Source organism: Pseudomyrmex gracilis, unplaced genomic scaffold, assembly GCF_002006095.1.
Source record: "Pseudomyrmex gracilis isolate BER0280 unplaced genomic scaffold, ASM200609v1 scaffold_228, whole genome shotgun sequence".
NCBI lineage: Eukaryota > Metazoa > Arthropoda > Insecta > Hymenoptera > Formicidae > Pseudomyrmex > Pseudomyrmex gracilis.
Window position 1 is genome coordinate 25,190 of NW_018020812.1, and position 26,833 is coordinate 52,022.

Below are 26,833 nucleotides of genomic sequence, written 5' to 3' on the forward strand. Positions count from 1 at the left end.
GCCTCTCTGAGAGAGTGTTAAAGTGAAAGTTCACTCTTTTCAACGATCGCGGCTTTGTAAATCATAAACGGTGTTGTTCTCCTTTGATGGTTCCTAGATATAACAAATTTAAAACAAACTCCTCGCATCTCTTTTTTTTTTTTTTTTTTTTTTTTTTTTTTTTTCAAGAAAACACAATTGTGAAATATTCGGCGAATTTGAAATTGAGGTTGAGAGATAGAACCGTTTTTTGCTCGGTGTAAACGCGCACACGAGCGAATATATAGGTGGATATTTCACGAGTACAAATTCCGAGTTCAGACGTAAAACAACAAACACACGCAGTTGTGAGAGACAGAAAAAAAAAAAAACTTTGTTTTGTTTCGTGATGAGTTCTTATCTCTCTTAAAAATATTCCACAGAAGGAGAGAGAAACAACATTTGTTATCGGAGAAATGCTTAAAGCGTCGTTCTTGAATTAATGAACGACGCTCGCATCAAGGACTTTTGTTCTCCGATGAGTTTTCCCGATCGTGGATATATTCGTGCGCGCTTTTATGCCGGACAGGCGCGCGGGTTCGATGATCCTTACCTCGGCGTGACCTTCGCGGATCGGAAGCTTGAGGTCGACATTCGCATCGCACCGAGAAGCAGGAAGGAGGTGGCTATCTTAACCGCGAGAGAGTTCAACGCACGCTTGTACTGTAATCTCTTCCGTGGCCAGTTACTTCTTACGGCTTACGACGATTCGCTCGTCCGGCCAGGCCAGGTTACAAAAAAAGACGAGTTAAAGAGAACCTTGCGCGATGATGTCTCGCGCGATGTTATCGAGAACTCGAGAAGGATCTCGATCGCGCGAGTTTTCTAAGCAAATTGAATGAAGACGGAAGACACATGCTCGCTTATTTCTTTAAAATAGCCAGCAAAATTCTTCCACAGGGTTTCTGGAAAAATTGCAATCATTGCCGATATATCTCGCCTTTTATGCAAAAAACAAAAAAAAAAAGGAAATTGCAATTAATTTTTCTACGAGACCAGAAATTATTTATCTTAAAACAAGTTTTCGTTAATTTTTATTTCTGAAATACTTTTTAACAAATTATTTGAAACACGTTAGTTTAGCTTTCTAAGCGTATATGAAACTTCAAAATGTAGAAAAAAAATTCATAACATATGTACAAGATACTTGGAGACGTGAGTGGTAAAAAAAAAAAAGAAAAAAAAAAAAGCAAAACTCCTAGTATTTTGATTTTAATTGATTCGCAGCAAGACTAATTGCAAAAGAGTTCCGAGGCGGATTTTAAAGCGTTACGATCAATTTCTGGTTCGTTTGTTAGCCAAATTAGTCGCGGTATACTCGCACGGCGGAAACTTCGAACGACCTGTGGGGAAGAGTATTATTTTCTCGAGTTAATTTCGTTCCACCGACGTAATCCTACGCGTTGGTAACGTGCCAACGGGCTAGACTTCTTCGTTCATCACGAAACTAACCCGCCGCTCGACGCGGATACACACGCACATATTGTCCTACGGCCAACCGATAAACGTGACCGATGAAACCAATATGTGACTCATATGAGAAATTATTTGCACGACAGTGGAAAAGGAAGAGAACATCGAATCTAATTATTTACTGCTTTAATAATCGCTTCATAATATGTTATTGAAGCATTTTCCAATAAAACGACGTAATATTGCGAAAAGCGTACGTTAATTACTTCTTAAACAGAGTCATATTTAATATATCTGTTTTTCCGCAATTATTAATTAAACTGATATATATCAGCAGATTAAAATTTCTCTGGAAATGACATGCGTATTTTTTTGTTATTTGTATACGTGTACTTATATGTAGTTATTATTATTTATAGATACACTTAAACAATTTTTTATTTAAGATACATTGTTCGATTTTGTCTTCTGATAAAACCACAATGTGAGGTGAAATTACATAATACCATCTCGCGTATGTAAAATTCAAAGAATATCGACTTTCTCGTGGGGAACTCCAGGAAAAACTCGAGACTTCCCGACAAATTAACGCATTTATGCGTATTCCGGATGTTCCGAGAACACGGCGCGGAATTAAATTTGCACAAGAAGCGTTCATAATTCCGCTCGACTAGGCGAGCGGAACACCTCGCGAGCTATCCCGCTTGTGGGCTCACGAGCGGAAGCGACGTTGTACGGCGATGCGCGTTCGAGAAAAGAGAGGTCGCAAAGGGTTCATCGTCTCTTTCTCCCGGGTGTTCCGCGTAGCGAGTCGGCGCGAATCGCCGCCACCAGGTGGAGCGGACGCGGAGGAGGAACGCGGCGGCGGAGGAGGCAATCCGGTCGACGCCCCTAGGAGTCGTTCAACCCGCTCACGCCGGCGGTCGTCGGCGATCGGCCTTGAATCACCCGTGCCCGTTTACGGGAGCGGCGGCGTAGGAACGCGTGTTCAACGCGGGGTTCAAGCGCCAACAAGCGGACCGACACCGAGCCGAGTTGATACTTCCGGTCAAGAAGTACAGTCCTCTTCTGAACACGGTGCGCGATCGCCGTCTTAGAGGTAATCGCTGACTCTCCTCTTCGGACAAGATCATCGTGAATTTATATGCGCGGATTCGCTGCCTATATCGTGGAGATGAACGACCGCCGCGAGGCTGTCTTGCGAAGATATTGTACTTCCTATTATGTAAGAGTTTCTTATTAGACGCTCTCCGCGTGATTCTTTGTCTATTATAAAGTGACTTATGTAGATAAATTTTTTAGCAGTGTGACACAAAAAGACGCGTTAAATTGAATTGTTTATATGTTTATAAATACTCGTGTGAGTTACAATATTTGGATTCAGACGAGAAAAATATATTATTTAATAAAGTGATGCTATCATGAAAAAATTGCAAACTTTCAAAATTAACAATCTAATAGAAATAAATAAATAAATCTCTAATATAATAGTATAAAAAAAATAAATAGCGTTTAAATTAAAACTACGCATTTTATATCCTGAAAGAAATTCTATCGTTTAATTAATTAATTTAAATATTAAATTTAATTGTATAGGAACAACAAATTATTATGAGCAAAAATGTTGTATGCAAAGAACATTCCACCGATCACAATGTTTTCACTTATTCTTTCATCAATTTGCAAATGTTTTTGTAAAATATTCGAAGAAAACACGAATAAATAATGCTTTATTTGTTTATCAATAAAAATTGGTAAATTTAAAAGAGCTGACAGCGATATTGAAATATTATACTTCTTAACCTTTCTTTAAAACCTTCTACGTAAGTATATACATAATTCTGTGCAGAATCCTTGGAGTTCAATCCTTGAATTCCATCCTTGGATTATCAAGTGATTCCGCAACGACCTCGGGCAACAATGTGCGAAACTACATTCACGCCTCTTCGCGTGCGTGTGTAAATAATAAATGGCCGAAAACACGTTGAAGACATTACAACGTTAAAAAGTACCAGAAAATGTCAACCGATGATATTATATAATCTTTCGTTTCGTAACTGTCAACCTTGAACTCAGGAATATATTCCGTTGAATTTGCAATAATCGTCCGAGGTCTCGTATACATAAAACGTTTAAATCGCGATGCAAATTTTCACGAGAATGACAAAGAAAACGCAAAAAAGGAAACTTCTTATAATTCGCGAGTTTCTGACAAAATCGAGGACGACACTTGCATATATATTCGCGACATACAATCACGCGCTTGTCACACAGCGAGGTATGAACGATAAATCAAGCGCAGATTGCGCACAGATGATGTGATGTTGCGAAGCGAACTGCGAGGTGAGCGCGCGAATCGCTTACGCGGCGAAATCGGTGTCGCGCATTACGAAAGTTAACTGGAGCACGAATTGACTTTCGATTTATAGGCGAGCGCACGGCCCGGCCGAATCGACGGGAACGCACTCTAAGCGTGTGTTCCATCGATTCCAAAACCCGGGTCTCTACGCGCGAACGCGGCGTATATCGTAAAACTCGAGCAGCCGCTCTTGCGCAACTCGCGAAAGCGAAACGCAATGTAATGTCCGCGGTTCTCTACTGTTGAAATTAGAACAGGAGAATTAAATATATATGTATATATACATAATATATATTATATATATATATATGTGTACGTTCTCGAGAGAAACCATCGGGGCTCTCGGTTACGACCTCTACAAATGTCTTTTTTTTTTCCCCGAGGACAGTTTTAATTTCACTAGATTTCTCTTTCAAGATCCAATATCATGTATGTATATCCCAATAATTGTACAAAGTGGGAAAAATATACTTTACCAAAATAAACGCGCAAACTCGCATTAATATTAACGTAGCAAATATTGTTATTATTTAACGTCACAATTTATATGTACGCTGTGCTATTATTATACACGCTTGCAACTTCGTTATTTTATTTCTCCATTCCCCGTCGCGCAGTCAACGAAACAATCGTTCATTGTTACAAATCTCTCTGCGAGCTCTCCTACGAAAGGGGAAAGAGGATTCGTCCCGGCTGATAAACCTCTATCTATTTATCCAAGCGCATTCAGAGTATTCGAGGACGCGGGGACGTAATCGCGAATCGCGCGTAACTTCATTACGATCGTTCGAATGTACGTGTCATCGGCGCGCTCAAGCCGATCGCGCGCAAAACCGGAAATAACCACGGCAGACGAAAAGAGGAAAAGAGAACGGCGACGAATTTTCAGCGAAAATCACGGAACGTTCCGACGGTTGGGAATTCAGCGGAGAAAGAGAGAAAGAGAGAGAGAGAGAGAGAGAGACCGATAGGAGGACGAGAAGGAGCGACGAGAGATATCTAGTTGCAGGTCGTTCACATCATGCGAGGGGGACAAGCGCTGTAAAAATAGAATGAGAGCGCCAGGAGTGCGTGCTCTCACACGCGCGTAGCGCACTGACGACGTCGTCGACGACGATGATTCTCCGCGTCTCTTCCGCGCGAACCTGTCTCTCTTCGTCTTCGTTCCCTTGCGAAATATATACTACTAGTCTACAGGATACGCCCAGCAATTAAACTCCAGACGACCTGAGAGATCGCGGAAGTAATCGAAGAGCTCACTTCCCACAGCCAACTTTAAGTCCCTGTTTAAGAAGAACGAGGAATGCGTTTAATTTCTTCGAGCATCTTGTGAATTTCCATATTGAACGAATTTCAGTGTTCAATCTTCGGTTTATTTTTCGATACGAATTTAAAGAAGAAGAATAATAGAGAAAAATAAATGTCTGGGAACGCGCAATGTCTCTCGGAACCTGTGGCGTTTAAAAAAAAAAAAAAAACCAACGTTCGAGAATCGCAGAATGTCTGAAAGAACATGGTTTACGTTTGTTCGCATTTTGCGCATGTTCGAATAAACACGTCTTTCTGCAAAAATTAACAGACTCCGACCTGGATCTACACATATTGATCCAACATTCGCGACAACTGCAATAATCGTATATTTCTCATTTAAGAAAAATAAGATTTGCAACATATTAATCACTCGGTTTTTCTAATTATCACCCTCTACTTCTCGTTTCCGCCATTCGTGGCGAATCCGGATGAATTTTGGCAGCGTTGCATCGATCGCTAGAGCCGCGCAGAGAGAGCCGCAGCACAACCCGGGAACAACGAACTACCGCGAAACGTACCTGCGTGTAACACCAGTTCTCGGCTACGGGGGTGTTCACTTCCGGTGGCGGCGGGCTCGGGACGCGGCTCACCGCCATACTACTGCTGCTGAGCAAGTTCGAGCTGACCCGCGACGTCTGAGGCGCACAGTCGCTCACCGCAAGTCTGCAACAAAAAAAGAAAAAATCGTCCGGTTAATTCGGGTGAACATTACGGGAGGCATACGGGGGACGACGAGTTTTGAGTCATCCCGCCGTGTGCACTTACATATATATATATATACATATATACATATATACAACATATACGCGCTATTACTCGCTCGGAAAGTCGTTAATAGTGTGTGTACGCGTGATCGTGTTACGTCAGAGGAATAGGTCGTCGACCTCTCCATATTTCTGGACGCGATGGGACAGACGGGCTCATTGAATTAGCGTAATGGCGTATGTACTGACGATGCGCTGCTCTGCGTTCGACAGGGCGAAACGGGTATAATTGTAATGTCGATAAATGAATTTTCTCCATAAAACTTAATCTGACACGTAAAATACAGATGGAAATTTTCTTTTTCGAATAAAAAAAATCTCTAAATTATCAAATATCGTTTTAAATAAAGAATATAATAATGGAGAAAATACTTCGGCACGTTTCAAAAATACAGTCGAAGACCTCGATAATTCGAATCTCAAGGGAAGAGCTAAAATCTTCGAGTTGTAGAGATTTCGACTCTATCGAAGTTCTTTTTTCCTTTTCGCGAAGCGGGAAGGAATGAACAAAATTTTCGTCTCATAGAGATTTTCGAGTTACAGAAGGTTCGAGTTATCGAGAGTTTTGACTGTATTGTATTCGCTAAATCGTGTATTTCCTGTACGTAACACAAACACCGTATCTCACCTCATTCTCAACGATGACGAAACCCCTTTTAAACGCGACTCGATCGCTGCTAATTGAGCTACTTGAAAGTAAGTAATGAATCTCTCGAGTAAGCGAGAGTCCTTCGGAAGATAAAGGTCATCATCGATGGTCGATCGATCGCGTAGATTCTACTATCGAGCGCCGGCATATATCGCGTTGTCGAGTGACAGGAGAGAAAGGAAGACAGAAGGAGAAGGAAAAGAACAAAAGACGAGAAGAGAGGGGAGAGAGGAAAAGCAAGGATGAAGGAAGGAGAGTATGCAGGACACGCGATGGTGCTCACGTGCGGTGCCAAGTACGGAACCGCTTCGGAAAGGCGAGTCAAGTACGTTAGCCCCGCAGGTTCATCGGACGCCAGATCGGGTCACCGCGGCGTACTACTCGCGACCAACCAGGAAACAGAAACTAAATCGAACGAACTCTCCTCGAGTTCGCGTCTCGCTCTCGTGACACGCAGAGATTCGCTCGTTCCATCGCGGCGCCGAAGGTATCTTTTAACGAGAAACGGAACTCGCTTAAACAGCGCGTTCGATAATGACGGAAGTAATTTACTAGCGAATAAAACAAGAAGCTTTAAAAGTAACAATAAAACCGGGGTAAAAAAGGAGTGGAAATAATTGCCGTATAAAATACCAACGTCTCCCGACGCGAGTGCAATAAAATTTATTAATGAGAGTGAGAAATACCGATTTAAAACTTAGTAACGGATATTTAGCTTTTATGTGAACAAAGACTATTATTATACAATAACGTTACCCGATCAGAAGAAGACTCGCGTCGCGGAGAAAGTACAGATTCTCGCGCGGGAGAAGAGCAGCTGCATCTTCTGCTTCAATTAATTAAAACTTGAATGCGAGCCGAATCGAATTGCCGATCGGCGTTAGCGTATAATATTATTATTATATATATATCGTTAGTATTCTTGTTGTATTTTTTTTTCGTTTTTTTTACCGACGCGGAGGTACTTTCGTTTGGCGAATTTCTCCGATTTCGCGCGCGAGAGAGAGAATTGCATCGCGCCCCGGACTTTTGTGAGCGGATCGCGTTCGCCGTTTCGTTCGTTCGGTGCCATAACTTTCACTTCCAACGCTTATATACTCCCACGTAGTTTTTGCGCTAGATACACAGCCGTAGGCATTGCCAGACCGCGCAAATGGGAGAGCAGTCTCGTTTTATTCGAGAGAAAGAGACAGGCGATTTTATCGCAACGCCGTCGCTCCGTTTAGTGAGAAAGCAATCACGGCTCGACCGTTAGAAAGTACAAGCGAAACGACGTTTCCGTCGATGAGAAAACATTTGGAGCGTAGATGTCGAACAAACTATATTGAGACCAGCGAAAGAGAGAAATCATTGGTAAAATCAAGAATCTCTTTTTTTTTTTTCAGAAGAGATCTTAATGACCGTTGCGGAAAATTATGTGTAAAACTGTCCTACATAAATTAAACTAGTTCAAAAATACCAAACTGTCCGTTTAAATATCGTTACAAATAAAACTAATGCGGTTTAAGAAAAAACAAAAAAAAGGCGATAGAACAAGCACAAATTTACATTGGATTACTATTTATCTATTTGGCTTTTAAGAAATTTGGTGAGAAAAAAAGAGGTCGGGAAGAACGCGAGTGGACTCTAGATCGGCATCTCTTTGTTCGAGCGATCGAAACATTCGAGCACTCGGTGGTCGAAGCTTGCGCAGGCGTGGACCGGGGGCTTCGAGAGTTCAGGGGAAAGTAGAACGGAGCCCCGGCACAAGCTCGCCGGTGAAAACGAGGAAGTTAGGTGAAAACTGTCTGTAGCGCGCGCGCGCGTCGAAATCACGTAATTATAGTGACTTAGTCCGACATTGCGCGCGGATTCAAGCTTCTTGCCAAATCGCGCCGCACAATTTACGAACACAATTTACGAACACAATTTTCGAAATACTTCTATTTCTCATTCGCAAAAAAAAAAACAAAAAAAAAATGAAACACGTAGGTATTTGACGGTTTAAATTTCCGCGCGCGTTCCATCTCTATAACGCGAAAATTGCTCTTCTCAATAAAACAAACATATCCGCTGATTCGATTATGCTCAATTTATCAATTCGTCATTTCATCCGTATTTTCAATTTGTCGATCAGAGAAACACATCACGCATGTTATCATCTCATTTTATATCCCTTTCAATATTTCGCAACAACATATTTCCCCGAACGACCGCGTGTTTTTCAACCGCTAATGAACTGTAATTGAACTGGTTGCTATGTAATCGCCGATAAGGACGACACACGAAGGTTGACGCGATATGTATACAACGTCGAAGGTGAGGTTGCGGTTTTCGACGAAAATATCGCTTTTTCGCGTTTTACGCGTTTAGCGCGTCTAAATAATACAAGGACGCGAATGCCGCGGAGGAGTCCGCGCGATCGAACCTCTCGCGTTTTCCTCGCTAATCGTCGTCACGCTCGAATTTAGATATCGCGCAACGTTTCCCGTACGTCTGTGCGTCGCCGACGCATAATTAGATACGTTTATTTCCATATCTGATTCATCCGGTCGTTTCGTAAGACCGGTAGGTGGGCAGGCAACGCGCGTCAGTCGACGCGACACGCGCTCGCGGAAAAAACGCGATGGAAAAAAGGAAGTTTCAATGTCAAGAACGGAAGGTCGCGGAGGCGACCGAGTGCAACGTAGCGCGCACGTGGATAAAAATATCGCCGCCTTTACGATTATCGCGATTACGCGCATGTTGCGTTGCGAATATGTGCGCGATAACGACGAAAACAAAATCTTATTGGCGTTTCTCTGTGATCGAAACCGACCGCGAGAATGAAAAGCTAACGTAAGTCTCGAAAAATGTCGATTTCAAAAAATTTCGATAACTGCACGAGAACGATGGAATAAATAATTCGCGCGTAGAAAAAGTTGTTTATATATTGCAATAAATTGATATTTGTGCGATATTGAAAAACATATCTATATGTACAGTTCATCGTTTTATTGCGAACAGACGAATATATATATCTGACGTTCGATATTAAGGAGGAAATTCCGGCATCCGAATGCGGCGCGCCGCTTCCTCCGCCGACACGTGGCTAGTGACGTTCGTAAGCTAGGACCTTGGCGTATATACTGACAACAATAATACACAACCTTGATACTTGATTACATAGCATATTCGACGTTTTCCTTTTTGTTGTGTTTTTTCCGATTTTTATATGCGATTCTCGTGTTTGTTTTACCCTTTATACCCTCTTTTCTCCGTTTGTTATTGTCACTCTGATTATTTCAATTTTCTATCAAGAAGCGCAGTATTTATATTTCGCACATTGATATAAATATTGCACGACGTACCCGCCAGAAGTGTGATTATAGATATTCATAAAAACTTGTAATGTAAATACAATAATATCACAGACATAAATGACATAAAACAGCCGTGACAGCTAAAAAATAAACACGTGCCAATCTGATCGTATCTTCGAATCTAACTCGAACATCGCAGTTTCTTTCCCCGTTGCCCTAGTTAAAAAAAAAAAAAAAAAAANGCATTGTCACTCCGAGACTAGGGGGGGGGGGGGCTCTTGACCAAACAAAGGGAAGTGGAGAGAAGGAAAGTGGAAGAAGCCGCTCGGTCGCCCTTTCCGTCGGTCGATTTTCGCAGGAAAGTCAGTATAGACGAAAGCGGCGAAGAAGAAGAGGGGGCGAAGTCAAGGCTGACGCTGCTTGGCGTAAGCCGAGTGTGTGATAAGACAAAGGCTGACTTTCCTCAAGGGCGCCGCGACTCGCCTTCGCGTTTTGCACGCGCCAACTTGTCGCTCGCGAGGACAAGCGCGATCGCTCAGCTCGCTCGCGAAGAAGACGAGGAATGGATGATGATGGTTCGAGCCGCTTGCTCTCTCGGGAACCAGTCCAAACCAGCCTTGGGCCTCGCAGCCGGCTGCTGCAGCACGGTAAACAAGCATGATCTATGCAAACAACGTGGATATGCCGTAACGCGAGGAAACAAAACGACAGAATGGGGAGAGGAAGATGTGCGGAAACACAGTTGCCGCATGCAACGTTTTCGAGAAAGTGATAAGAAACATCCATGCCCGTGTGTAGACTGCACGTTGAAGCGTCGCATATCTCGATTTGTGATATGGCGACGCGAACACTTTTCAAACAACCGTCGTCATCTTAAAGATATTAAACACACTTGGCAGTTAATAAACTTGGATAAGAAACTTCCGTTACGCAAAATCCCGAAAGGAATTTGTGTTTGAACGTAAATAACACCTAAGAGATTTCCACATCTCTCTCGCGGTGAAACAACAAAAGAAAATATTTGCGCGCTCGTTACGCAGTTCCTTGTTTGAACTACGGTCTTCTCCAAAATTCTCGGCAAGATATCTACAATATGTGTATTATCGCGCGTGTGTTGCGCGTTATCGTGATAAACTCTTGCTCTCGAATCGTGCGCGATCAGAGAAGTGCTAAACTCGTTCGGCTCATCAAACAAATTACATAATAACGAAGGAGAGAGAAGACAGATAAACAGGTGCGAAGGACGAAGATTAACATGTAAGCAATAAGAAATCGCAACATCTTTACGGCGCGCACGCATGAACTATCGAATTTCCAAATGATACAACGTGAATCAACTTGCTTGTTTGAAGAATTGGTAAGAGAGCGAGACGGAGAGACGTGTTTGTTATTTGTTAGCAGCGGTGAATCTTTCTTCGCGCGTGTGTCATCACATTTCTGAACGATATACGGAATGACGTAGTTACGGTTTTATCGCGAGTAAAAATAAATAAGTAATTAGCGAGTATCTAAATGAGTTTGTAACAGAGTGATTTTCTATCGTATTAAACACAAAGAAAAAAGACACACACAAAGATAAAAATTAAAGAGGAAAATAGAAAACACACGCGATATTACATATTGATATTAAAACGCACACACATCACATATTGTATGTAGCATAAAATTTGATTTTTTTTTATAAATAATCTTTAAATCTATTTCCATCCTTGAATATTTAGTCACGGTTTCAGTTTACACCCGTTCCCGACGGTGTAACATTACCGCACAACTTGCATTCATCACAACTTCGCTCGCAGTGCGTCGATTCAAGGTTCATGGTTACGATAAGAAGCATATGGAGATCTTTTCATACAAAGAACGGCAAGAACGTCGCTTCACTCAGACGAAATATATATATGCTTAAATATTTGATTTGAAACACATTTTACAAAACACACAAAGTGAAGTAAAATCAAAACTTAATAAAATTCAATGCAAAATATTTTCCTCGGGAATTAATTTATTTCAACGCGGTAGCTACGCGGAATGTATAATTAATAAATTGAATATTATAGCGTCGAATCGTAAGAAAAGTAGTTTAAAAGAAATTCTTGTCGAGAAACGTCATTGAATTGTAACATGAAACGTTATTTATGTCGTTAAAATTTATGAACAAAAAACCAGCTATATTTATTGCGTAAGATTCACACTTCTAAAATAGATAATTCACGGACACGTATTTTTCGTTTCTCTTTGTGTAATTTCAATTTATTTAAATTTTCATCTTACTAGAATTTTTTAAATATTACACCTTCTTTAAATATTACACTCCAAGTGTAATTTTTTAAATATTACACATCTTTCCTAACACTTTGTTTGTTTAAACAGACAATTAAAAATTGAATCTTTTTTGTTTATTTTCTCTCTCTCTTTCTAAATGATCTCATAGTTACTGCAATGCTCGTACTTTTCAATGAGATTCGTGAGCGCGGAATTACAATAACAAAAAAACAAAAAAAAAATACTTTCACGAACGCGCAGATGAAAGGATTTCCTGAGCTGCGCGACGTTCGTCCTTCTAGGGCCGAAGGATTGCTTTTCTTTAGGATCTTCGCAAAGGGAGGGAAGCTCCCCGGGACCCGACTCGTTTCTAACAGGGGCCAGTGCCCCGGTACGTGGGATATACTGGACGACCTTGGGCCTCACGGCCAATTTGCGAGGTCCGTTCCTTGCAGATGCGCCCTTACGGCCGTCTTATTAGCCGCGAAAGATGCTCGGAGTCCTACAAAAGATATCCTTGCGTTTGTCCCTTTATGCGCGCGACGAATATAAATGGTTTTAGACACGGTTCCGATTTAATAATCGCTACTTATTCATCATTGTTTAACAGTAGTTCGACTGTTTATCCTTTCTCTCCTTTACTTCTCATTCACTTCTTTGTTTTTCTCCTATTAAAGCACTGACTGAAACGTTATTACGTGTATATTCTTTTATTTTTGTGTGTATACTTTTTCTTTGTGTCCTTTCGAATAAAATTTAATTACAATGAATAACATTTGCTCTGCGGACATGTACACAAATACCAATCGCATCGCTTGTTTTTCTTTCACGCTTTCATTTTCTTTTGAAACATTTTATGAAAAAATTTACGCGTCACGCGTTTTAATGTTATTGCAAATTGCGAAGTTATTAAACTTTACGGACAATTTGGCCTCCGATTGAACATAACACGTTTGTTTGCTTGACGTTTAGTTGTTCAGCGATAACTTCGATAAGCTCGATCTCTCGCACACTGTAAAAACTGCGTACGCAGCTTTCCTGCGAACTTGATACTCTGATATTGACTTTTTACGACATTTATTTCTGCGTGTTCTTTGTATCTGTTATTTCGTTAATATAAAAAAGTCATTAAAAGTCGGTATATACGGGATTATGTGCGTATTTACTGCGTATCAGCATTTTGAATTATTTAAAGTAGTAGAGAAAACACACGCGCGCGCAATCTGTATCGTTCAAGTGCAAAAAAATTTAGCACGTAAATGGCGATAAATTTTATTGACCCTGGAATAATTCATGCGCGGAGACGTGAGGAAATATCTCGCTGCCATTTAAATATACACGCTCTTTTAGAAAAACAAAAATCTCATAAAATCTGCCTGTACATTTTCATTTACAAAAAAACTCGTACAAGTGGCAAGCTTCAGAAACTTTTACGTTTACAAAACTGGCTCTTTGTGATTTGAAATAAAAGATTCAACGCAGTCGAAAGAAAAAAAAAACACGGAGGACAAGATGGTTTTCACGGGAGCTGTTCGTCTGGCTTCTTTTGTAACGGGGAGTTAGTTTTGAATTGCGAGGGATTCGTCGTCGACGTCCATTACGAAAGAGGGAAGGCAAACCCTCAAGGGGGACGTACGGCCCTGTACCCTTGAAGCCGAAGGTTGCCACCGAGGGACAACCTTTCTTCCCTCCACCGCGCTTTGCCTTCGTCTCCACCACCACCACCACCACCATCGCCGCATCTTCCTCTACCTTCTTCTTTGTACTCGGCTTTATTTCATCGAGCTGCGGACATCGATTGGCCTCGACTCCCATGCTCTACAGCTATAATAGCATTCAAATAATATGCTCCGAAACGTAAATCACAGACAAAAAAAAACTATTAACGACGAGATATCTCGCTGTGATCGCGGATTTGAAAACAAACTATCGTCGAGACTCTCAGAGATTATCTTGCGCAAAGTTACGTTTAAAAAAAAAACATGAACAATAAAATTCTTTTGATTGTAAGTTCTCGAAAAATTTTGTGTATCGGCTATGTAATTGCGCTACTTTGTCATGTTTTTCTCGAGATTTTATCGAAACTTCGCTGTTTGCGACGCTTGAGCAATGTGTTAATAAAAGCCTTCAACGAAATATCATATCACGCGCGCGAGATCGTAATTGGATTGTCGCAGCGCGTTAAATCGAAGTGACAGGATCGCGAGAGACGGTAATTGACGTTATTCGAAATACGGATAGGTGTTTTAATTTACGACGATATTGTTCGACATATGAGTAATGTCGCGACAATGTACCAGTGATAATAATCGTAACAGTATTACTATTAACAGTGATATAGTAGTAGTAATAGCAGTATAGTAATAACACAGACACACTTACACCAACACATACATACATATAATATACGTATATCTCGACCGCGCGCGCGCTACCAGCTGTTCGACGGACACAAAGGACATTCAAAGCCATTCCCGGCGTTTGCGCTCCGTGCGCGCGTGCTGACGAGAAAATATTGTGACGCAAACGATAACATTACCACGAGGCAAGGCCGCGGTTTTTCCGATTCGTCGTTTAACGTTGCCGAGCGTGCCTCCAGATCGTATTTTTTTTCACCGCAAACGCTCGTAGCTCTTTTTACGACCGTGACTATGAGATAAACGAAGTAATTAGCTATTCATTTTGTAACCCGTACAATCGCGTTTCAAACATAGCGAAAACCTTTGAATATCTTTACAGCTTTTTTTTTCTTTTTCTCTCTCTCTCTCTCAAACGTTTTTTTCCAATCAGCCACAACAATATAAGATAATCACCACTTTGAACGTTCAATTATCGTATTAAATATTAAAAAAAACGTGTAAACATTTCGTTTCGATTTCTCAAAATTCAATTTTATAAGATCGTAACTTACAAAAAGTCGTCGTGTATATCCGACACACGCGGATATTAATCAATTTTATAAATTTAAATATTTCCACATATGAAAGTTGCGTTATGTAAAAGTTACAGAGTTCACGAAGATTACGGTTCATTACGGCGGGTCGCTGAAATAACTGTTCTAAAATAAAAAAAAAGTTTCAAAAAAAAAAAAAAAACAATTACAATGAACTCGAAATAAACTTTTATCCAACATCGAGTTTATAGATGATTAACCTATGATCGGGATGTGGGAGGCGAGCCATCCAGCAATTCCGTTCAATACGTAGTTTCTTGCACGAGCGCAGTCCTGATATAAAAGCGTTTTGCAATTTCCATACTACTTTCTTTCCCGATAAAAAAAAAAATAAAATAACAAAAATGTGCGAAACTCTATCAAGTTAAGATAATCTCCTTGACTCAACCGCTATTACAATATTATAAAGCAGTAACTAGATATTAGAGATGAGCACGACGGCTGCAAAATGATTGATGAACAAATCGCACTAGAGTTCTCTCTCTTTCTCTTTGTGAATTACACGTAACGTAACCTCGCGGCGCAACCTGTTTCATCGTGAATGACTTTCTTTTCGTGACGTAACACACACGACTTCTTCGACGATATCACCCAACTTCGAATTTGACGGCGCGAAAGACGACTAATAAAAAAAAAAAAAAAAACAAAAAAAAATAGTGAAATAAAATCGTATGTCTAATCGAATGTCGCGCGATGTTTCTTCGAAAATCGCGGAATTCGTGTGGTTTTACCTGTCAAATTCGCATTATGTTGGCATTGACAATGCCAATTAGGAGATAAAGCTGTCATGTAATTGAGCACAAGCGTTGTAACGTCGAGAAACGAGCATCACTCAGACGCGACGCGACAGTCAAAGTTGGTAAGGCCGTCGCGAAATTAACAAGTGGTAATGCAATGGTGGGAGAAAGACGCGTAAATAAAAAAAAAAAATAAAAAAAAAAAAAATTAAAAGGCACCTGCACACATCTGCGAGTCGTCCATAGCTCGCCGACGAAGGTCGCGCGCCGGGAATTACACGTGCGACAAAAGTGCAACGATACGGAAATGCGCGAGATAGGCGACACAATATAAAAGATGCATAGGTTATACAGAGTCAGGTTGATAAGACAATTCCGTAACTCGCATACCTGCGTGTGCTGCACATTTCCGGAAGAAGACGTAAAGCGCTTTAGCATATCGAGTTCTTTTTTTTTATCGCTACTGCGAAACGGTGCAATTAACGATCGCGCAATGCCACAACGCGCGAATAAAAGCCTGTCAATATCACATCGCACGCAATAACATGTATGTTTTTATCTTGAGCAACAAAATTCCGACGTCCAAGGAAAAAAGATCACCTGATGTGAATCAAAAAAGAAAAAAATGCAAAACAACGCTTGAAATCGGCAAGTTGAAAATAAACGTACGTGAGTTTCATAATTTCGTCGCGTTTTAGATGCAAATTAATTGCAAATTTGATCTTGATCTTGTAATTTAATGTTAAATCTCAATTTTGTTTTTTCAATTACTTGTATCCGAATTTGACACGAAGTACATAAGTACGTTGCAATCTTACAAAACAAAGTTGCCGCAAAATTGATAAATACTTCGTTCAGAGTTTATTTATCAATTTTTCTGAAACCAAATTAAACTTCGCAATCGAGAAAGCGGAGTAACTGCAATTCTCAGCAATCTCGCGAGCAAGTTTCGCGTTTACGGAAACAAGCTTATAGTAGCGTCGAGGATGTTTCTGTCACAAGTGCACACACACAACCCCGAAACTGATCTGCGAAATCATAGATCATGAATAGAGAATTGAGGGTCTCGAAAAAGCTTTAGAATTCCGAGAATTTGTTGATGCGCGTGATTCACGGCTTTTAAATCCGATGCCTCACGGAGGCGCACACGAGCAGGAAGTAATGACTAACGGTAATGAAACACTATCCTATTGACGAAACTGGAAATATCGTCACTGCGTATCAGTAGTAGGTTTGCGCGATATGTACATTTCCGCAATATACTTGAGACATATGATTAACATTCGTTAAGAGAAACTTGCAAATGTGTTTGAAATTTTGAAGAAAAAGTAAAAATTTACGATTATACGTACGGATAATTTTTAATATGTTTGGAAATAAAGTTCAAAAATACGCGGAGAGATTTTAATTCCAGATAAATAACAAATAGTTATATATTCTTTATGAATAATAAATGTTTTGTTGAAATAAAAACATAAAAATAAATTTTATAAAACTTTTCAGATTAAACAAATACATTAATAGATATGTATTATGATATAAATTTACGTCGCGAGAATGAAGAACAGTTGCAAATATTACCACAATTTGCAGATGGCATAAAAAATGTGTTACAATTAAAGCAGCGAAAGCAGAGCTGAAAGTTTCTAACATTTCGAAAGTAATATACGGAACTAAAGTTTAATGTTCGAAATCTTCTCTCAAATATCTTCGTTTTTGAATTAAATTTCTAATGTTATATTTCAAGTGTAGAATTTTCAGTGTATATATTTCGAGCTTATGAAACATACTTTTTATTAAAATATTATTTTTGGAGATAAAAAATTCACGAAAGAGAAGTTACAGAAATAACAAATAAAATATCTCAAAATAAATATATTCAATGCTAAATAAAGAGATTGTGTGTTCTCCCGAATAAAAATAATGATAAATTTAAATACATTCGGCAAATACACGCCGAGAAGGTAAAGGCAAGTTTACTCTCCCGACATTCTACTTTCGTTTGGCGACATTCACACACAGCAGCAGGTCGGACTCGTTGAGAGTCCTCGTCGCAAGCCTCGACAATAACGAACGAACGAACGAACAAACGAACGAAGAACGAACAAACGAAGGAAGCATGATAAACGTTGAGGGAACGTTTCTACGTTCGAATTCCATCGTGTCTCGCGTTCACGGTCGGACGTGTCTATATGAAAGCAGCAGCAGCAGCAGGCGGAGAATCGTCGAGGCGTGACGAGGCCCACATCAGGCAGCCTCAGGAAGGTCGGCGTCTAACGTAAAAAGGTGTATTCACCTTGATTCGCGGCTCTTTCGTTCGCGACTTGACCAAGAACTTTCCAGTCAGACAGCGCCGAGCGCGAATCGCTCGATGAGCGAGAGAACGCGGACAAAAGAAGGAACGAACGTACGGCTAATGGCCATCGCGATACTTCGCCTCTGCTTGTTGTCGTCGTCGAAGGGACGACCGGTCGTTGACCGTCGTACCTCCGTCGACAAATTTCAAAGTGGCAACTGCGTGATTTTAAAGAACCGCAAGAAAATTCTCGAGAATTCGCGAGAAAGAAACGTTCTCGCGTTAACCTACAAAAAGTACATCTAGCTCTTCTCCTTTCCTCTTTTTATACAAACAACAATCCAATTTTATTTATACGCAATTATTTTTCTTTTATTCGATGTAGTTTTACGCGTTTATTTTCGCGATCGAAAAAACTAATTTTATATGTACATCCTTAAACTAAGAGTATCTAAAGAATCTCGGAATTGACTCGAACCGTTTTCGTTTTTTTTTTTTTTTGTTTTTTTTTTTTCGAACGATCGTAGTAATTTCAGCCGGTAGCTTTACTGTCAAAAGGGGAGAGAAATTCGGGAGGAGGAGAAGCGTCTTCTTGGTCGGCATCGCATATGTTCGACGACGCCAGCCGGCTTCGCGGATCGATGCGATTACTCTCCGCCGTACCGGTCAAACAGACAAACGTCTCCCCCTCCCTCCCTCCTGCCCCCCTCCGGTTAGCCCCGGACGGGCGAAGACCCACCCTAGCTCCGACAACGGCGAGCCGTACGAGTGTACGTACCGCGCCAGCGGCATCCTGACATGAGACAATCCGGGCCCGGCGGGTGTCGACAGCAAGGTATCCAGATCTGCGAGCAGCTGCGACTTGTCGTTGACACTATATCCCACTACTGGACACATGCGCGCGAACAATATTTCGTCCTTGAATGAGGCGCGAGCTTGTCATAACTTCCGGCTAGACCGTCGAGGAAAGCACCCTCTCTCCCTTTTTTTCTCTCTCTTTCTCTATATATATATATGTATAGATATATATATATATATATGTGTGTGTGTATGTATATATATCTTTCTTTCTATCTTTTTTTTTTTCGTTCAACCGACGTCGACTCGATCGAGTACGAACGGGGGTTGATATATTTGCGCGCGACACACGATCGACGACAATAATGACAATTACCCTGTTGCGTGACAATTTCGGAGTCCTTCCTCCCCTTCGGTATCCGTCACTGTCACCACCGCATTTTCACTGACGTATATCCGTGCTGCGAGAGTACCGAAAACAGCAACAACGGCGGCGGCGGCGGCGACGACGACGGCGACGACGACGACGAGACTTCCCGGAGAGCAGCGCGACTGTCGTTCGTTGCGATCGTGGCGACGAAAGTGGCGATGCGCGGACGACGACAGCTCGTGGAATCAATTCGGAGGAGACGAGCGAAGAGGCGGCGCAAAGCTTCGGCTTCGGCCAACCACCAACTGCGCTTCGATCTCTCGTTCCGTCTCTCTGTTTCTCGCTTCGGTTTGTCTGCTCTCCTCGTCCAGCTGTCGAATTCAACCGTGTACACGTGCAATTACGAACCTTTACCAAGCGCCCGTTTTTCTTTTTCTTTCTCTTCCTCTCTTCCTCTCTCTCTCTCTCTCTCTCTCTTTATCTCTCTTTCGTTTTTCTGTCACGGAAAGATACTCTCTTCGCGATACTTCTCGTGATCCGACTCCGTCTACGGCGCTGGTTCGACTGAATGTAGCTACTGAACACCCACTGGTCCCCACTCCCGAATACATCGCTTCGGTAGAAAACGGACGTGCTCGGCTGTGCTCGGTTCGTTCCGCGATCTCGTGTCGTGCCAGAACGACGATACGATCTCCCTTCGTCCCGCCCATCACGCGCGTACCCAAGGCTCTCTCTCCCTTCCTTCGCACCCTTTCTTCAACCGCCCTACAGGAAACTCCGTCTGTGTATATGTGTGTGTTGTCCGGGCCACTCGTCTCGCTCCGAAATTGTATTAAACGTCGTTTCCTGAACTATGACCACGAAGTTGTTTCGTAACTTGTCTGATCGACGATTTCAAAATTTAACTTTCGGTCGTTCATTAAATTGATAAACAAATTTAAGTAAGTGCGAAAACCTTGATACGTATTATCGCATTGTGACACATATCAGATAATGTGTTAAGTAAAAAGATAAAATATATTACTGTGAATCGCAACTTTTTATATGCCTCTGAAGATAAATAACACTGTCGAGTTTCAATATCTTCTACGCGTTACTTTTGACAAAAGGCACATTCCCGGCACGAAGATTAAGAGGGACGATACATCGAATTTATTCTGAAGACGAGGGTTCCAAAAAGGAGGGATGCGAAAGAGATAGAGCCGCCCTTGATCATCCGGTTAGCGTGGAAACCCTCTTCGAACAAAAACACGCGTTTCTCTGAAATGATTGGATTTCAGATTTTACGAATAGCTACCGCGATATCAAAAGTAGCAAACTTTCCAAAAATATATGTACACTCCACTTTCCAAATATTTTTCCTAAATTTTAACGATAGAAATTAAACGTTCTTTTTAATCGCAAGAATGATTTACGCATTCCGGACACGTACAATACCATGTATGATAAGCATCTCGATGGTTTTCGACGGCACCGGAAACCGTGGCGTCTGTTCAACGAATTATGTGAAAAAAAAGGGGTCACGAAAATGTTTTACGAGCCCGTTTAAGGTGCCTTCCTCTCGGAGGGATCGGCGTCAATGGGACCGTGACGTCGTGCCGGAATCACGCACAACGGTCGTGACATTGTGAGAACGATGATACGGGAGAGAAACCGGAATACATTTCGGCCAAAACGCGTTCGACGGTTTACCGCACTGCAAAGAAGCATCCGGTGTGTATATACCAAAAGAGTTGTGAAAATTCGAGAAAGAGAGAGAGAGAGAGAGAAAATGTAACTTGCAAGAGTTATTATTTTCAGATTTTAGAAATAAAAATGAGAAGAATCTCGAATTAATATAGAAATTAATATATAAATATAAATGTCAAATGTAAAGTATAATATGATAAAACAAACAATTGTCTCTTTTTCTTAAGATCTTAATAAATGTGCAAAAATTAAATTATATAGATTCAGATGAAACATTTTGTCGATATACATATATTAAAGCTGAAAACTTTTAATAACGTTATAAAGCACTAAAACAAACACCAAATTGAAAGTAAATAGGTTCGTTAAAAAAAACTATATTAACTTCTTCCTGTATAAAATAACGAGTCAGACTCGTGGTATCGATTACGGTCCAAACAAACATGAAAAAAAAACAAAAAGAAGAATGTTTTGGCTCGTTTCGCGAAAAACTTAATTCTCCACTTTTTGGCCCGTATTTCGCCTAACTCGTGCGGAAAAGATTAATTTAAAAAATTAATTAATAACCAGTGAGAGTATTATTATAAAAAAAAAAAACTATCTTACGATAATAAAATTTATCGTGGCATATAATGATCTTTCGAGTCGACAAGTTGAATAGCACCGCGCGTGGGAAATTGAACATTTTCGAACTTGAAGTTGATATTAATAAGCGTGGCCTCTCTCAGGGCGCGCTGATTCCCCTTGACCCCTTTGAAAAACGACCCTCAGTTCGTCCCGCAACGAGCGAGGGTCGTTTCTCGAGACTTTCTAATGTATCGCTGTTTTTTCAGGGTTTTCTGTGTTTGCGTGTGCCTGTGTGTTTGCCATTGTTATTATTACCATTAACGACTTTCACCGCTCTATGTTAACACAGTTTCCAGGTATTACACACAGGCGCTCCATTAAATTTGCTATTTTTGTTTTTCATATTTTTATGCTTCTTTCTCTACATATTTTTTGCAGAATTCCGCGTATTCCTCTTCAATTGTTGTCTCTTATCTTGTAAAAAAAAAAAAAAAAAAAANAAAACTTCGAACTAACGAAGTTTTTTCCAGAAGTTTCAACAATGTTTTAGATCGTGTAAATTCGTAATTCGCCAAATTAGAAGGATATTCTTCTTCAAAATATAATTGCCCGTTTATACATGTGTGCGTGTGTATGTGCATGTAGTATCACCGTTCGCAAAGTTCGCGGCAATTTCTGTCGTAGATAAGTAAAATTGAGAACGCGATATGTGTAATATAGGTGTAGTTACGACTGCCTTATTGCTGGCAATACGAGCGCGTGAAACTTGGTTTAAATGTGTGAATGTAAAGTCGACCGCAATCACGCGTGGATAATCCAGTGACTAAGGGTCGTGCGTTCATAGCGTGTTCATTTAGCGGCGCTCAAATGCGTCGTGTGGTGCGTTTTTTTTTCTTTTTTTTCTTTTTTACCCTCCCGTCATTAATTCAAACGCGATCTTTATATCTCGCGAAAACGATAAAGAGATCACACGTAAATATCAAGTAAATAACGCATTTGTGTTGCATATTTCATTACATTATTACTGTTTTTTGAACGATTGTTTTTTTTGTTTTTTTGTTTTTTTTTTTTTTTGAAAATAAATCTCGATACAAAGTTTTCGAGAAAAACTTTCCAATATTCAGCAAATTGTTATTTTGAAATCAATTTCGATATAGGTACAAAATTGATATAATAAAGATTCAATTCCGGTAGGTCAATTTGTTCGAGAAACTTTTCCGCAGAAGAGATAGCTCGTTACAGAAGAGAGCAACTTTCTCGCGGTGATCCGTTGACCGAATCGAATTAAATCGCGCGCAGTTACGTCACGAAGAGACACCACTGTCTCCATTTTGCAAACGTGCATGTATTCGGCAAATGTTTTGCAACGTTGGACAATAATGTGATCGGAGCGAGCAATTGAGAGAAAGAAAGAAAAGAAACGCAGTCAATATGTGTATATTATCGAAAGAATATATATTGACAAGAAAGAAACAATAACATATATATAAAACAAACAAAAAAATTAATATTAAAATCACGCGTATAAAGAGATAAAAGTTTTCAAAAAAAAAAAGAAGCTCAAGATAATAGCGCGAAGCAGATTACGCGATTCGCGCGAGTTTTTGGGGCGTTGTTCCAGTTCAGACGCGCTAATATCGTATAGAAAGTGTTGTGGGGGAGAGCTCGAGAGAGAGAGAGAGAGAGAGAAAGAGGGAACTCTATCGCTCTCCGCGGAGGGCGGACGAGGCCATGACGGGAGTTGGAGACGACGATGGCGATGGCACCGAGGGAGAAAAGAGAAGAGACGCGACTGCTCGCAATGCCGCGAGAGGTGATTGCATTAGAGCGACCGGGGTGGAGAAAAGGAGGGAGAAAAAGGGAGGCAGAGAAAGAGAGATCGAGAGAGAGAGAGAGAGAGAGAGAGAAAGAGAGGGAGAAAGGGGGAGAACGAGAGGGCAGGAGTGAGGAAATGAGGCGCAGGCAGCAGCAGCAGCGGCGGAGGGTTCAGACGAGGTCAGGTCACGGGACGAGAGAACCGCTCGGCTCCGCTCCGTTCGCTCGCTCGGTCGATAGAACGAAGCTCTACCACCTATGCCACGCGGCGATGGCGGTGGTAATACCAACACCATGTCGAGCACTCGCCATGGCTAATGAGAGCGAGCGCGCCGTGGCACCACCACTATCACCCGCCGCTGTACACAACCTTACTACCACTGTATCGCGGAGTCGGGCGAGTCCGATACGATTTCTCGGCGCGCCGGGGGAGCCTGGAGCAATGTACCCGTCGACACGTCCAATGATGTCTGATTAATGCGTGACTGGCTTCGATAAACGCGAAATACACGCGGGATACGAGAGATTAAGAGACAAATTGAGATGTATGCGCGCGAAAATACGCGTTATAATACGAATATCGGAAAGATTGTGTAGATTATTTCGCGTACGAGGAGAAAATGCCGAGTATCAATCAATATGTATTGCACATTTGCGTTGATGATAAACGCGTGTACGTGTACCAATTTAGATTTGATGAAATTGATTTCCCTGTTTGAGTATATTTTCTCGTTGCTGCTCTTTTATATGTCAACGAAATAACTCTGCCGCGAGCGAAATTAAAAAAGTTATTTTAATACGCTAATTTACATGCTAATTGCAAAAATTCGAACGCAAATACAGCGACGAGAAAATATATATTTTATGTGTTTATCGATACACACATTTATTCGTTAATTTTTGTAAATATATATTTTTTTTTATTTCTAATAGGGTAAGTTACCCGAATATGGAATACGCGCTTAATGTGAAATATGGGGAAATATCGCGATATTAGAGAATCTTGACACTGCCACTTAGCGGTAATAATTGTAATTGATTGTGTCCTTGATATGCTTCTAACAATGAGAGAATAGAAAGCTTTCAATCAAGCATATATGTTTGCAAACAAATATAAAAAAATATTCAGTGAATTGAGAATTTGTAAAGTAATATTTAAAGTGATATTACATATAAAAAGGTAAGTGTATTAATTCCAAAAGAATATTCAACGAATCAAACGGGCAATAATTAAGCTTGTGCTGTCGCGATTCACGTTATTGTATTAAACTTACATAAACTAAATTTCATTATGCAGAACCGTTTGAGTCATGTTCGTTGTGTGGTTTGCAACAGACTGAGGATCATAAATTCGATCACACGTTTGCGCGACAATCGTCATAATTATGAATATCTATCTTCTTAACCTATAACCTATAACCTTTAAAAATCTAAATAACAATGATTTTAATTTCTTAATATAGATGCCGCGAGGAGCTTAATATGGAATATTCTATATTACGATACATGTGTGTGTGTGTGTGTGTGTGTGTAAATCTATCGTGAGTATATAAAAGGTCTTTATCGGTTTTTTAGATGCCGTCTAAAAAGAAAAAAGTGGAATAAAATAAATATTCCACTTTGGCGATACAAGCGGTTATTGACAAAACAATAGGATTTTTAAAGGCAGCGCAAAAGTATTCGGTTCCCAAAAGAATTTTGTTTCGTTTAGTGAAACGATTGAAAAATAATTCAAATTTTTCAACTGAGACTATTGTAAATAATCGTCTGGGAAGAAAATCAATGTGTTTTCTCCGGAAATAGAGCAGACACTTGTAGAATACTGCTTCAATTAGATTCAAACATCGAAAAGAAAATTTTGACAAAGATGATGCAAGAGTGTATGGTCTGCGGAGGATTACGGAGTTTAGTAAGTAAGATCTCCGATGGAGATTGGATTCAATGTCATAAATGCAAAACTTAGGTTAACCCCCAAAGGTTAGGCTAACCTTTTCTATTTGTAGATTTATCATTATAAATACATGTTAATTAAATAAAAGTAGTTGCGTTACATCGTTGGTTTTCTTCTTCCACAGTGTGAATTCGACATAATATGCTATTCCATATTAGGCACATGTAATATTCCATAAGTACACCATAAGCTTAATACGAGAAATGACGACTTCGAAGAAAACAATAGATATCTCTTAAACTGTTATCAAATTTAAACGTTTGCTTCCACCATTTGAAAGAGCATGAGATTTCTTAAAAATACATAGTATTTAAGTTTTTATAAAAATTCGGCAAGAGTAAGTAGAACAGGCGATCAACAAAAAGTATTCAATATTCGGACAACTTACCTTATTTGCCTCACAAAACATTGTTAGAAATCGTCTCTATATGTGCATATGCATTTTAATTTATTCTTTTATCGCAAACCAGTCTCACTGGACGAAGAATAAATTATTAATATTTTTTTTCACGGATTTGTCGGATATGTAAATAGATGACGTTTGTAAATGCGATTGTGTGACTGCGATTGTGCTCGTCAGGGTCACCGATTAAATGCCAAGTGAAGCGGTTACGAGAGATCCAATAGACTCGACAAAGCCGAACGTCGTCGTCGCGAACTACTATTATGTAGACTCCGCTTTTGCGTTATTCTCGCCAAGTTTTTTCTTTTTTTTTTCTTTTTTTTTTTTTTTTTCGTTGTGGCTTATTGTTCTCGAACACGCGCAAAGACGTGGAGACATCTGTACCGAAAACACGTGATGTCTATTGAGAGGAAACAACCGTGAGACACGCACATGAGCGACCTCGGTGATGTCGGGCTACCAGCTTCGCTTCCTAAAAATCCGCGTCTGTGAAAGTTCCGCAGATGAGAAGAAGGTCTTGCTATATTAAACGTCTGAAATTCGATAATAGCGCGCGTCGCGCTATAACTCGGTGATTTATATCTTCCGAAATCTCGTAATTCACGTCAAACACGACGGAAGTCGATTGTTAACCACGCGGACGCAATGTACGGACACACAATCAGATAAAAATAGAATTTATTAGCCCGGCAGACCTTGTAACTTTTCTATTTCTGAAAACTCAAAATATTTAATGTGAATCATTGTCTCGAAAAGACGACGAAAGATAACTGACATTATACCGACGCGTGTATATATATATATATATATATTAATTTGTTTCAGGAAATTTCCATTTCGCAAAAGATTAAAATCGCGCGATTCAAGGAACGCGATGACAGAGACACGGAAAGTCTTCTCGTCCCTCGGGGAGAATCGCGCGCCGGAATTGAAGTGGTTCCGGGAGGAGAAATTACGCGCGGTGTCGTTAAAAGAAGGGTAGGAACTGGGAAAAAGAGTTTCTCCGAGGGACGAAAAGCGCATTAGTCGGCTCGTGCACGGTAAATAAAGCTAAGATCGATAGCGACGCGTACACGTGCGGCTAAATGTGAATCCGCGCCGGCGAAGAAAGAAAGAACGAATGGGGGAGAGACTCGCGGACGCTCGCCGCGCGCTTCACGGCCGGGTAATTGATCGTGGAAATGACTTTTACGATAA

At 40.6% G+C, this 26,833-nt stretch overlaps 1 protein-coding gene across 7 annotated transcripts in view; it reads right to left on the bottom strand.

Moving 5' to 3' along the window:
- Positions 1-26,833, bottom strand: part of LOC109858841 (protein roadkill) — a 73,045-nt gene that overhangs the window by 7,116 nt on the left and 39,096 nt on the right. For 3 of the 7 annotated variants that reach the window (XM_020436493.1, XM_020436495.1, XM_020436494.1), the window contains exon 4: positions 5,620-5,764. In XM_020436493.1, the coding sequence (XP_020292082.1) occupies positions 5,620-5,697 (78 nt within the window). In that variant the 5' untranslated portion in view covers positions 5,698-5,764. Of the gene's footprint in view, positions 1-5,619; positions 5,765-18,782; positions 19,769-26,833 lie in introns of those variants that run through there. The other 4 variants (XM_020436490.1, XM_020436496.1, XM_020436492.1 and 1 more) reach the window with 4 other exon arrangements.